The following is a 13081-nucleotide window of genomic DNA, read 5'->3' as shown; positions in this document are numbered from 1 at the left end:
TCAAGAGCTTATCCAGAGGTCATTCGCTGCGCCACCCTTGTGATGCTCTGGGCCTAGCCCTGGACCAGGCCCTTCATTCATTCACACAACAAACACTTATTGACAACCACCACGTGCCGCGCCGGTGCCTGGCCCCAGAGATCAGCATGAACAGACACAGTCCTGCCCTCCAGGAGCCCACTATCCCCTGGGGAAATCTCATAGTGCACCCATTAAAATTGGGGCATGATTTGTCCAAGGAACCTGTGGCAGTCTTGTTCCTGCTGAGACACCTACCCCCAAGCCTCAGCTTTCTCATCTTAAAGTGGGTGGTGGTGGATGCCTCTGCCCAGGGCTGGGGTGACGTTCAGATGCTGTTACTGCACTCAACAAACTTTATAAACTGTAAAGTGGTACAGCCCTGGAGAGAGAACGAGCATCGCCTGGGAAAGGCCCCAAGGGCCCAGAGACTCCTCCCAAACAGAAGGGAGGAGAAAGTCCTCTGTCTGGGCTGAGGCCCAAACAGGGGTCTCTGTCCCCACTGCCTGATGGATACAGCAGGCACAATCAAAGCTAGATCTCAGGCAGGCCTTCCAGAGGAGACAGGTGCCTGGCACACAGCAAGTGCTCAGTGAATGGCTGGATGAGGAATATTGACTCTCCTCCAGGCTCTGTCAGCCCGTGGGTTGGGCGCAGGAGGCCGTGTGCATAGCTGGCCCTTGGGCCAGGCCGGGCGGAGTGTACTCAGCAGCAGCACTGAACAGAGGCTGGAGGCTGGCTGCTGTCAGGCACTGTGGGTGTCGTTCTTTCTCGGTGCTCCAGGGCAGATCGGTGATGGTGGCAGACTTGATGTAGCCCTGTAGTGTAAAGAGAAGGACCCATCTTGTCTGGCCTGAGAAGCTGGGCCTTGGTGAGGTGGGAGGGGCCCCAGGTCCAGCTGCTCCAAGCCTGTGCGCTAGCAAGCTTGAGATGCTTGGCAGCTCTGGAGCCAGGGAAGGGCCCTGGGGGTGGGGGCCTTCAGGGTGGGGCTCTGACCTCAGGAGGCAGCGGGAGGTTCTCTGCACCCTGGGCTCATGCCCACCTCTGCCTAGAAACTGTGCTCCTGTTTCCCACAGGCCAGCATTTGTCAAGGTGCAGTAGCCTAACACAGCAGGCCTTACCCTGCCACAGGCAGAGAGCCCACCTCTGCCTGCCCTCAGTTGTGTGGACATGGCTGGGGAGTCTATGCCTTAGGGAGCCTGAGACAGGCTATCCACCTTCTGTCCAGGCCCAGAGGGCCAGGTCTAGCCAGGCAGCAGGTAGAGTCCCTGCCTCCACTTTGGGGCTGGGAGGAAAGGTAGGGCCTGTGTGGGGCGTGGCTGACCCAGTCTTTCCCCTTCTGCATTCTAGGTAGGGCTCCCCAGCCCCTCCCTGACCACTCACAGCACTGGGCCTCAGGCTACCTATGTGGCCTTTCAACACTGCCAGGCTTCCCCCTCCCCAGGCCTGTCCCCTTCGGAGTGAGAGGAAGGGCTCTTGACAACCAGGACCAGGAAAGGAGTATGAACTTTGCAGTCAGATAGACTGGGCTTGGAATTCTGCATCTGCCAGGCACTGGCTGTGTGTTCCTAGGCTAGTCACTTCACCTCTCTGAGCCTCAGTTTTCACATCTGTAAAGTGGGAAGGAGGTACTTGCCACAGAGGGATGTTGGCAGGGCTGGGTTTGGGCTCTTCTCACTGACCCTCCCCTTCTGGTGGGACCAGCCTCTGCCTTTAGACTCTATCCTGGGGATCCCCTCAGGACACTCCACCACCACTTCTCTTGGTGCCTGTTAATAGCTTTGACCCCCGACTTTGGTCACTGGCAAGCAGTGCCGAGGCCCCATCCCCTCCATACCCCAGCCCCAGGCCCCCCCAGCTGCAGCCGCCCACAATGGGGGCTTCTAACAGCTCAAAGGGCTCATTCAGCCACCATGAAGCAGCTGGGGCAATTTGGAGAAGAAAATAAACATTTCCTTCCAGTGTTGGGATTGGCTGCTCGACAGCCGACCAGCTCCGGTTTCCTGGGGCTACTGGGCTGGGAGGGGCTGGGAGCCTCAGGGGTGCTGAGGGCAGACACTTCCCCACCACCCTGGGAGGGAGGGAGGCAGGAGGGGACAGTGGCAGTGGGGGCAGGCCCAGCTCAGAGCCTGGAACCCATGTGAACTCCAAGGGCTACACACAACAGACCCAGGCCCACCTTCCCCAGCCTGTTTCCCGGGCTGCAGCCCTGCTGTCTTATCCTGGGGTCCCTGTTGGGATTTCCTTCGCTTTGAGAATGGGGTTCCTGTCAGGTGGGCAGCGTGCACTACCTGGGCTCAGAGCAGAGGAGTCAGCCTCATGCTTGGCTATGTTTGGGTACCGGGTTCTGAGGGTGGGGAGCCAGGCACCCCTGGCCCTCTAGGTCTCAAGGCAGCACTGACCAGCCAAGGAACCTATCAGGGGGGGTACCAGACATTCCAGAGGACCCTTTCCCCCCATGTCCCCTCACCTTGAGTCAGGGAGCATCATTCCATTCTGATCCACAACCACGGCCCACTGCTGAGGAAACACTCCCCAGCTGGGTCGGGAAGACCCCAAAGCCCAGAGAACGTACAAGTCTCACCTGAGGTCACACAGCACCTCAGGCAGATCTAGGGAAGCAAGAGACCTGAGGGCACCTGCAGCTGTCTGTCCTCAGCCAAGCCTCGGTCACAGAAGGCAGGGCCAACCTGGAGCCGCACAGGGTCAGAGGCTGGTTTCCCTGCATCCTCTTTGGTGGGGTGCCATAGAGGGCTTAGGGCCAGACCGACTTTCCCTCAGGACCACTACTGGGGGCTCATCCACCTCGCCATTGCTGCCAGAGTCACCCCCTTGGCCAGGATACAAGGAAGGCTCAGGGTCGGGGGATCATCTTTCCAGGGCCCTGAATGGGCCACTTCTCCTGGGTGCACAGAGCAAGAGGTGTCACAGCCACCACAGCAGCACAGACCCTCATCAGGCCTCTACCTGGTGCCCAGTCTAAGCACTTTACATGCATTAACTAATTTAATTCCTAGGATCTGTTACTGTTCCCATTTTTCATGTGGGAAGACTCATGCAAAGAGAGGTTAAGTGACTTGCCCAAGGACACACAGCTAGTGTCAGAAGCAGGGTAAGACCTCACAGTGAACCTTTGTTCTGTGCTGCCTCAGAGATGGGCCAGCTACCTATCAGGCCCATATTGGGGCTCAGGACTGGAACCCTAGAATATTGTGCCAGGTCCAGTGTGCTATGTGATCTACCCTCTCTGGGCGTCAGTTTTCCTACCAAGGGAGTAAGACTCGATCCCAAAGTGTGAATACAAAAATAGGGGGCAGAGGCTCAGAAGCCATTGTCTTAGAGTCCAGTAAGGTACGAAACTGGAGGAGCTGGGGCAGGACCTGGGCTGGACACTGGTTTCTCTTTGACAAGGGCAGGGTCCAGGCCATCTCACTTTGCTGCCAAGGCAAATGAAGGCAGCTCTGGAGACACAGGCCCAGGGCGAGGTGTGCGGGGGGTGAGGGGCACACAGTGCTGCTCTGGACCCAGCCCCCACCACACAGGCATAAGCTCACGTACCCTAACTGAGCCCCACCCAGGCAGGAGAGGTGTGGGCATGCACAGCAGCCCAGGGATGAGCAGAAGAGAGGCCTCGTGAGGAATTTGAGTCCTTTCTGTAACATCCGGAAAATTAATCTTCCTCTCTGCCTCAGTTTCCTTATCTGCAAAAGCAGGCTCCAGATCTCCATTTCACAGGACCACTGCAGACCCTCTCCACACCCACGGTCTTGCCAGCTCTTAAGTGGGAGGCAGGGAGAGAGGGAGGCAGAAGCTGCCAGGCCAGGCCTGTACTGTCCCTGTCGGCCCCACACACCCTCAACAGCCCTGGGGGGGCCACCTTCACCCCCTCCACAGGCCTCTGCACTGCTAGGCTGTGAAGAGGATTCCATGAGGTAAAGAAGAGCCCCCCTTCTCCATCTGGCCAGGGAGGCCCCATGGCCACCTTCGGCCCAGGTACCTGTTCCCACCTGCTTCCCAGGCAGGGCCATGCTCAGGGTCAGGAGGGCCCCCGTCCCCAGGCAGCCGAGGCAGTAAGAGCAGAGCCGGGTGTAGAAACAGGCAGCCTGCCACAGGTATGTGAGCCAGAGCCCTGAGGTGGTTCTTTTTTAAAATTAAATTTATTGGGGTAACATTGGTTAATAAGATATATAAATTTCGGTGTACAGCTTTATAATACATCCGTATACTCTAGTGTATGCTCACCACCGGAAGCCCAGTCTCCTTCTGTGACCATGTATTTGATCCCTTTACCAAGGTCATTCTTAAATAAGTCCGCTGGGGTGGTGTCAGGCTGCGACTGACCGTCCTCCTTGCTGTCCCCCAGGTACCTCGGACCTGAACCCTTTCTCCGACCCCCGCCAGTTCGACCGCTCCTTCCCAGGGCTGCAGACCCTCACGGAGAGCCGCTTCCCAGACCCCAGGATGCATTACCCGGGGACCATGTCAGCCGCCTTCCCCTACAGTGCCACACCCTCGGGCACGAGCATCAGCAGCCTCAGCGTGGCCAGCATGCCAGCCACCAGCCGCTTCCACCCCACCTACCTCCCGCCGCCCTACCCCGGGGCCCCACAGAACCAGAGCGGGCCCTTCCAGGCCAACCCGTCCCCCTACCACCTCTACTACGGCGCGTCCTCTGGCTCTTACCAGTTCTCCATGGTGGCCGGCAGCAGTGGCGGGGGCGACCGCTCGCCCACCCGCATGCTGGCCTCCTGCACCAGCAGCGCCGCCTCCGTGGCCGCGGGCAACCTCATGAACCCCAGCCTGGGCGGCCAGAGTGACGGCGTGGAGGCCGATGGCAGCCACAGCAATTCGCCCACCGCCTTGAGCACACCAGGCCGCATGGACGAGGCTGTGTGGCGGCCCTACTGACCCCCAGGTCAAACTGGACTGCTCCCAGTGGAGTCAGGGACCCCAAGAACCTTCCCAACAAGTGGCTGGCCCAGCTCTGATGCTCAGGGCAGGAATAGGACCTATGCCCCATGGCAATCATGGGCCCAGGGTCCACAGAGCTGGTGGTGGCTCCGAGAGCATCTAGTCCAGCTGTGTCTTTGTACAGAGGGGTAGGGACCGCCCCCAACCCAGATCCCAGTCATCTCATCCCACCTTCCTGTGGGAAAAGTCTCCTCCTGCCACCTCCCCTGGTGACCTGGCTGTCCCCAGCTATTCCCAGGTTGTCACAGGGCCCAGGTCTCCTGGGACAGAGACCATCTCTGCTCCGGAGAGAGGCAGCATTTGCCCACACCGTTTGGCCCTAGAAAGACCTACCCACCCCCACAGTCCTCAGAGATCCTGCACCCCATGGGCCCAGCCCTTCCTCCACATTTACACAAATTGAGGCAGAACTGGAAGGTCCCCCCACCCTAAGAGGGGTTCCCTCATTGTATAGACTGGGAAGGGACCCATCCAGAGTTCCAGAAAAATCACTGGCACAGATGGGATGAGGGGCACCCCTAAGCCAGCCCCCCCACAATTTCTAACAGGTACAGATCCCCCATCCCCTTCTAGCTGCCTGAGGCTCCCTGGCCCCAGAGTAGACTAGCCTATGGCAGCAGGTTCCTAAAACCAGGGAAGACGCCTGCAGTTGGGCCCTCCATGCACTTTACCAGCCCCAGGCATTCTCGCCCGCTGTTCTCTTGGTGGGGGCCAGTGATCTCCCTTCACCCTAGGCTGGTCTCAAAATTACAGTTTTTGGAGAGAGCACAGGGGCCAGATAGGTTCTAGCAGAAAGCACTGGAGTGAGGGGTCATGAGGTCAGATATCAGCATCCCTGTCCCACATAGGTCCGGCCCAACTGTGCACACCCCCACCCCCGCCTTGTGGGAAGGCCCAGCCACACCTTCCAACTCGTGCCACACAACTCTCCACTTTAACCAACCTATGTTCCAAAGCTATCTTGAACATAAAGCTAGTTTTTGAAGCTGATTTTAGAAAAAGAAGCTTCAAACGTTTTCATACACACAATCTCTTAAAGGTAAAGCCCCACGACAGTGAACCTCAATACCTCCTCAAGAGGTATCTTTCCTTTGGCAGTATCCCCCCAACATCCCCCGAAGGCCAGCCCTGGTGGGGACCAAGGGAAACGCCAGTGACATGCTGGAAACATCTTAGACGTTTGCCCAAGAGGATGTTCTGAGTGTTCAGAGCAGGTGGGTGGGATGAGGGGCGGAGAGCAGTGGCCCAGTGATGGTGGAGCAGCAGGGCAAAGAGCTCACGGGCCTTGGCTCAGCACCCCCGCCCCGTGCTCAGAGGTGAGGTCTCGCCCCTTCCCTTTGCAAGTGGGAAAGCAAGCCTTGCGCAAGGGCTCAGGCTGCAGGGATTCCTGTGTCTGAGTTCTTTAGTTCTAGAAAGGCTTGGGCTTATGTGGAAAAGGGCGAGAAAACTCATGAGGAGTAGACGGCATGTGGTTTTCAGCAATTGTTCCAGCCACACCCTCTGTGGATGTGGAAATTTCCCCTACAAAATGCTCCTTAGTGGTTGTCTCTGTCATAGCACTTGGCCTGCCGTTCCACCCCCACCTGTAACAAAAGCCAGAATCACACACCGGTTACACACACTGGCAGGTTCGGAAGTCCTGGTGATACTATTCGGACCCCTCCAGCTGTGGTTTCTCTTACCCTGCCCTCCCTGGAAAAAGCAGTCTCCATCTCCTCAAAATAGCTGCTGGGGGGGTCCTGCTGACTCCCTGCACTTGGGGGCGCTCCCCACCCCTTCTCAGGAAGCAGCTCCAAATCCATTGTCTTTGTATGGTCACTCCCCTTCTGTGATTGTAGCCTGGCCCAGGCCTGTGTGGGAGCCCCCCCACCCCGGGGTTCCCAGTGCCCAGCACTTTTTAGCCCCACCCCAGATTGCTACCCCTTCCTGATATCCAAACCCTGGTAGGGGCAGGGACAGGAAATAATCGGGCCCTACCGCCCACCCCCTGACTAAAAGTGACAGCCACCATGCTGAGTCTTAAGGCCCATAGTGGGTACAAACAGCCTGGGCTTGTAGAAATGGGTCCTTACTTACAAGGCTACTTTAAAGTTGTACTGGCAAGCACACTGACTTAGCACAAGGAAGCGAGGATTGGATGCCATCTTACTGTGAGCCCGTTGGTGGTGGGTACAGATCCGTTGTGACATATTGTCATGCTGAGGTGTTAATACCTGCTACACTCACATCTTCCATACAACGGCCCCAGAGCTGGGAAGAGGGTGGGGAGGGGTGGAAACTGCTTTGCACTATGATTTGCTTGGTGTGTTTGTTTTTAATGCACAACTTGCTTGTACAGTAAACTGTCTGTCTTCTGTACTATTTAACTGTAAAATGGAATTTTGACTGATTTGTTATATAACTCTGAGATGTGTTGCAGGGTTCCAATGCCAGGCTTCTAGGGCTGGGGGTGGGGGGGCTGGGGAGGATGGGGACCCCTCCCCCCACTGTGGCCCTGGAGGAATGGGGCAGGGCCTTGGGCAGGAATAGGACTAAACCCACTGCTGTGGAGACGTGTGTGTGCACGAGTGCGCACACACACACACACCCTGGCGCCTTGGCCTGATGCATCAGCTCCATCAGGAATGGCCACAGAACCCACCCTGGGCAAGTGCAGCCGGTGAGGCCTCCTCCTGGTGTGGCTGGGATGCCAGAGGAACGTCAGGTCTTCAAGGTGCCACCACCCCTTCTCCCCTCACAAGTGGCCTGTGATTTTTCATGAGTAAACAGAAGAAACTGCATCTCTCCCGGCTCGTTCCCAGGCTCAGCGCTGGGGAGAGGGCAGAGGCAGGTGGAGCATAATGCAGCTCAGTGAGAGCCACCTCTGGGACCTGTGCTGCTGGGACAGTGGCAAGTTAGCAGCAATCAGCTGCAAAGCAAGCAGCTGTGTCAGCTCCCCCATTTTGCAGATGACAAGACAGGTGCCAAGAGGGGTGTCATCTGGCTTCACATGTCCCTGGAGTTGTTTGTGGCTAAGCGAGGACCGCAGCCTGTTGGTGGGGGCTCTGGGTGTGATGGTTTCGGGGGCCTATTTTGGCAACCCCCCTCCCCACCCTGCCAGCAAGGAGGCCTGGCCAACCACGCCTGTCTAGTCGGGCCTTGTGGAGGGGAATTTTCGTAAGACCTTATTTTCAAGTGAAAGTACCCACTTCAAAAGCTTATCCTAAGAATTAGCCCCATTTAGTTAGGTTGGTCTCCCTGAAACCCAACACCCAACTGGAAGTTCCATTTCCCCAGCCTAACCCCACCCCCAGCATCCCTTACGCCTGAGCAGACAGCAGGTCCCCTGAGCAGGCTCCAGCCATAGCTGCAGAATTTCTCTCTGGGATGTGCGGGGTAGCATCTGCCTGGGTGCGCAGGGCTGGTCCCTATGCAGCACCGACAGGCCAGCGCTCTGCTTCCATCTATGTGTTTATTTGGAGTCACTTTGTAGGAATGATGGAGATTGGGAGGTGACCACAGTCCAAGCCCCTCCCCACCAGCCGCACGGGTGTCACAGCTGTTGAGAGAGGAGCTGGGTTCTCCAGAGCCCCTGACTCAAAGCTCCATCTTCACCCCACCAGGCACAGACCAGCGCACCCAGCTTCCTCGGAAAAACCGAGGCCCAGAGAAGGCGGGACTTGCCGGGGGTCACACAGTTTTGAGGGCTGGTGGGGGCGAGCCCTGCAGTAACCACAGCGGCCTGCAGGTGGCAGCAGGTGGGGCGCGTGACCGACATTCCCCTCCCGAGAAGGGCAGGAAGGGGCCGCCTCAACTGCAGCCAGAACCCAGGTTAGATTTTAGGAAGAACTTCCCAACCTCAGGAGGCTCACCCCTGGAAGGGCCGGGCAAATGCCTTAATGTGGCAGAAGGGTTTTCTTTCCCGTTAGCTCTGTGGCTGTGGGAGGGCCCTGTCCCTCTCTGAGCCTCTTTTCTATTCAGATCTTACAAGGGCACCTACTGTGTGCCAGGTGTGTAGCTGAATCACTGGTCGCATGGCTTTGGCTTGTACTCTGAGAAACAGAGGTCCCGGCTGGGTTTTACAGGCCTCGATGATGGTGTGTGCCCAAGGAGGAAATCGTGAGGGTCTCCGGAGACGGCTGTGAGGGGCTGTGCAGTTCAGGGCCAGCACCGGTGTTCCGGGGAGGACCGGGCTGGACACAGACCCTGGCCTGCCTCACTCCTCCCTTGCTCCAGACTGCCCCCCATAAACACAGCCACCCAGGTCCCCCCAGCACGGCGCAGGGGGCAGCTCTCTGCCCCACCAGACACCCAGCTTGGCCGTGTGAGCAGGGAACGCACCTCAGTGGGTTGGTTCATTTTGGGGTCATTAATGAAATGAGCTGTCAGACGGACAAGGGTGGGGGGCAGCCAGAGAGAAAGAATGAACTGTTCCTTGTGGAAATCCAGAGTGCCCCAAGCCCCCCCCACAAGGGCTGGGGAGCTGGAAGGGGGTAAGGGGCCATATCCCCCCCAACATTCGCACCCACACTGTGTGGTCCAGCGGCTAGAGGAGCCCGGGAGCCGGATTCCAGGCTTCCTATTTTTAGTTTTGCAGCTAAACGCTCGCTGTTTGTTTTATATATTTATATTCACCCGCAGAGAGAGCCTGCCCTGAGCCGGGCTAGGAGGAAGCCCTCAGGCGGGGGGGGGGCGGGGGGGAGCAGCCCTAGAGCCAGCTTTCTGGAGCCACCCTTCCTTTGTGCCCATGCCGACTGCTGGAAACAGTGTGGCCTCGTGGGTGTCCTAATGGGTGGCAGCTGTTTGGGCCACCCCACCCCACTCTGCTCTGTGGGCCTGGTGTCTGCGAGGCCTTGGCCAGAGTTCATTCACTCATTCACCAAACATAGACCCAAGCCGCACCCACCCCCAGGTGCCAGACAGCAGGAAGAAAAGGCACATAGTCACTGCCATGCCCTTGAGGAGCTCAGGGCAGACAGGCAGGGAAACAATGCTAACCCATGGGCTACATGGGTGGGTGCGACAGATGGAGAGATGAGAGGACATTCCCCAGGCAGAGAAGTAGCCGGAAGGCCTTCGAAGTAGAGGGAACTGCATGGCCTGGAGGGCAAAAGTGTGGCTGAGCTAGAGAGGATGGCGGGGAAAATGGAATAATGGCCATGGGGTAGGGGAGACAAGCAGGCCCAGGTCATGGGGGCTGAGGCCAAGCTGAGGGACTCGGATTTGGTCCTGGGGGCACTGAGGAGGCACGTCCTGATGGGTGCATGTCAGAGGGCATTGCCGTGGCGGTGTGGAGTGTGGGCTGCATGGGGGTGTTGAGACCTGTTCACAGGCTACTGCAATAGTCCAAGCAAAGAAGAATGAAGCTTGTGCAAAATGGTGTGAAGAGGAGCTAAACGATCCTAAGGCATCTTTAGCACTGAAGTTACAGGAAGGACCCCATGTCTCTCAGTTTCTCAGGGTTTGAGGCACTTGACGGAACCACTGTAGACAAGGTCTCGGTAATAGTTTTTGTTCTTGCCTACTGTGCAGTCCCAATAGCCCTGCCCTCTCCCTGACTCGCCCACCACACGGGTTTTTAGTGAAGCCTATGTTCTGCTTCATGACAACCGCCTGACCACACCTGAGGCCACACAGCCTCTTTGACTAAAAGGTCCAAGGCTCAGAGTCTGGTCCAGCCACTCGGCTCTCCTCCATGCCCCAAAGATGGAATGATTTTAAGACTCTGAGTATGATGTTCCCAAGTTTGATGTATTAAATTTTTAAATCACATTTTAAAATTACACTAATACATAATCATGGGAGAAGAAGTAGATAATACAGATTACCAACGAGAGCACAAGAAAAATTACCCATAATCACACCCTTCCAACGGTAAGCATTGTTAATATTTTCAGGGATTTTCCCCCATCCAGATCTTTGTTTTCTATAAATATATAAATACTTCCATAGGAATAAACCCATGATTAAACCCGTGCTGTGTTATGTGCCTTCTCTGTGCATTTATCTTTGTAATAATAACAACATGCCAGACACTATTACGAATATTTTACCACTTTCAACTCAGCCTGTTAAGGCGAGTACTACCATTGTCCCCGTGTTATAGATGAGAAAACCGAGGAATACGGACAGAACCCCCTCTCAGTCCTCACAAGGACAGAGCAATGCCTGAAAAGGTTGAGTATAACTTTCTCATCAGCTAAAGGCATTGGAGGCTTAAAGTAAGAATTAAGTCAACTTTAGGAAAAAGGTGATACTTCTTACACACCTGAGCTTGTGCCCCATGACTTATACTTGCTATAAAGACTGATCACCAAGGGGAAAAAGAAAGGAAGGAAAGAGAAATGAGAAAATGGTTTTTTAAAAGCGGAAGCAGAAAGGACACAAGGTTTCATGGCCCGTCTCTGCTTCTGAGAGTGATGTGTCTGCCTTTCTGAGTTGTGATTCTAAGATTTCACAAATTTGGAAGTCAAAATACAGAAATCACTGTCTCTGGACCCTCCGGTGACCCCCGCCCCTCCTGCCCCACTCCAGGGGACACCCTGTGAATGAGGCCCCGGCCTAGATACGCACACGGTGGGAAATTCTGCCGAGGTGGCAGGCTTCCCCTGTCTCACACAAGTTCCAGTTCTTTTTCCATGAAAACAACTCAGTCCTAAATCACCGACGCCTGAAATTAGAAAAATACGAGGCCCATATTATCATAAAACTATTTTAGCACAGTGGGGCCCTCTCGGTGGCAGGAGGGGTGGCCAAGAGCTCGGCAGCCGCCCCTTCCAGTCGCAGCCCCTGGAAATGCTCAGAGGGACGAGAAATTTGGTTTTCATTAGCAGCGAATGTGAAGAGCTGTCGCTCTGAATGGACCTTTGATTCTGGCTGGCAGTGGAATCTTTCCAGGACCCAGTGAGTTTTGTTTTGTTTTGTTTTTTTCATATAAAATGGGCCAGGCCCTTCTAGCTTATATCTCCCTGAACTGCACAGGAATTGGGCAACACCCCAACCTCTTGACTTCTAAAGTCAACATCTGGGGCGGGCGGGAGGGTCACTCGAGACCATTCGGCTTTATTGACTCTGAGGTTTTATTAAAAATGTTATGTTTCCTTGAGGTCTGTGCCAGACCCAACAAAAAGACCGGCCAGTGAGGGGCTGGGACGGGCCGCGGAGATTTGCAGCACCTGGAAGACGGCCCACCTTGACCTGCGATCTCCCACCCTAGTGAACCTCAGCAGTGGCCTCCACTTTAGAGTCTGCAGAAAACCCTCTTTACTCCTTTCTGTCTTCAAGTGAAAGGAGCGGGCCTGCTCTTTTAGTCATTCGACACGCGCTGGTTAAGCGCTTCCTACAGGGCTGGGAGCTTGGGATGCAGCCGCAAGTCAAAGCCCTCAGCCCCATGGGGCACAGGCCCCCACTGGAGAAAGGTGATAAATAGATATGTGGCATGATTTCTGGTAGTAATCAGAGCTATAAAAAATAAAATGGGAGAATACGACGGAGGAAGCTTGGGGGTTACAAGGCGACATGACACGGTGGTCAGGAAAGGTCCCTCTGAAAGGGGACTGCAGACTCCCATGAGCTCAGCCAGGTACAGCCCGATCTCAGCTACTGTGCTAAATGTGGTACCTTTACTGGGGCAAGTCAACAGAGTGTCTGGAATTTGCTATCGGCTATTGATTTGGCAAAGACTTTCTTCATGATGTCCAACAGCAGAGAGGAGCCAAAGCCATTTGCCTTTACGTGGCAGGGACAGCAGGACACCTTCATGGCCCTGCCCATGGGTCCATGTTGACTCTGTTCCCCATCATCTGATAGTTGCCAGGGACTATCTTAGGTGAGGTAGCCCAGGAGCAGGTTCAGAGCCAGGGGTTTTCTGGGGTGGGCTTTCAGAAGTGGAATGAGGAAAGGGGGACAGAGCAGGGAAGGAAGCCGATCCGTGATGTCTTTGGGCCGGAGACTGGCCCACTCTGGTCCCACAGGGGCCTCTGGAGCATGAGTTTCACCACAGAGTTGCCCACCTTTGCATGTCAGCCAGCCAGATAGTGGGACTGGCTGCCCCCTGGAGGGAGGTAACCTCCCTGGCAAGATCCCTCCTATTAGGCAGAGAGCAGTTCTCCAG

General features: G+C 56.0%; 1 protein-coding gene across 1 annotated transcript in view; it reads left to right on the top strand.

The window, feature by feature from the left end:
- The window catches only part of RUNX3 (RUNX family transcription factor 3), a 59986-nt gene extending 52633 nt beyond the window's left edge, over positions 1 to 7353 (top strand). Inside the window, exon 6 of the mRNA XM_081144244.1 lies at positions 4382 to 7353. Within this exon, the coding sequence (XP_081000370.1) occupies positions 4382 to 4926 (545 nt within the window). The 3' untranslated portion in view covers positions 4927 to 7353. The remainder of the gene's footprint in view (positions 1 to 4381) is intronic.
- Positions 7354 to 13081: the final 5728 nt, after the last annotated feature.

Source organism: Miniopterus schreibersii, assembly GCF_964146895.1.
Source record: "Miniopterus schreibersii genome assembly, chromosome: 8".
NCBI classification, from domain to species: Eukaryota; Metazoa; Chordata; class Mammalia; order Chiroptera; family Miniopteridae; genus Miniopterus; species Miniopterus schreibersii.
Note: the sequence above shows the minus strand (reverse complement) of the source record. Positions and strands in the feature narration are given on the sequence as shown.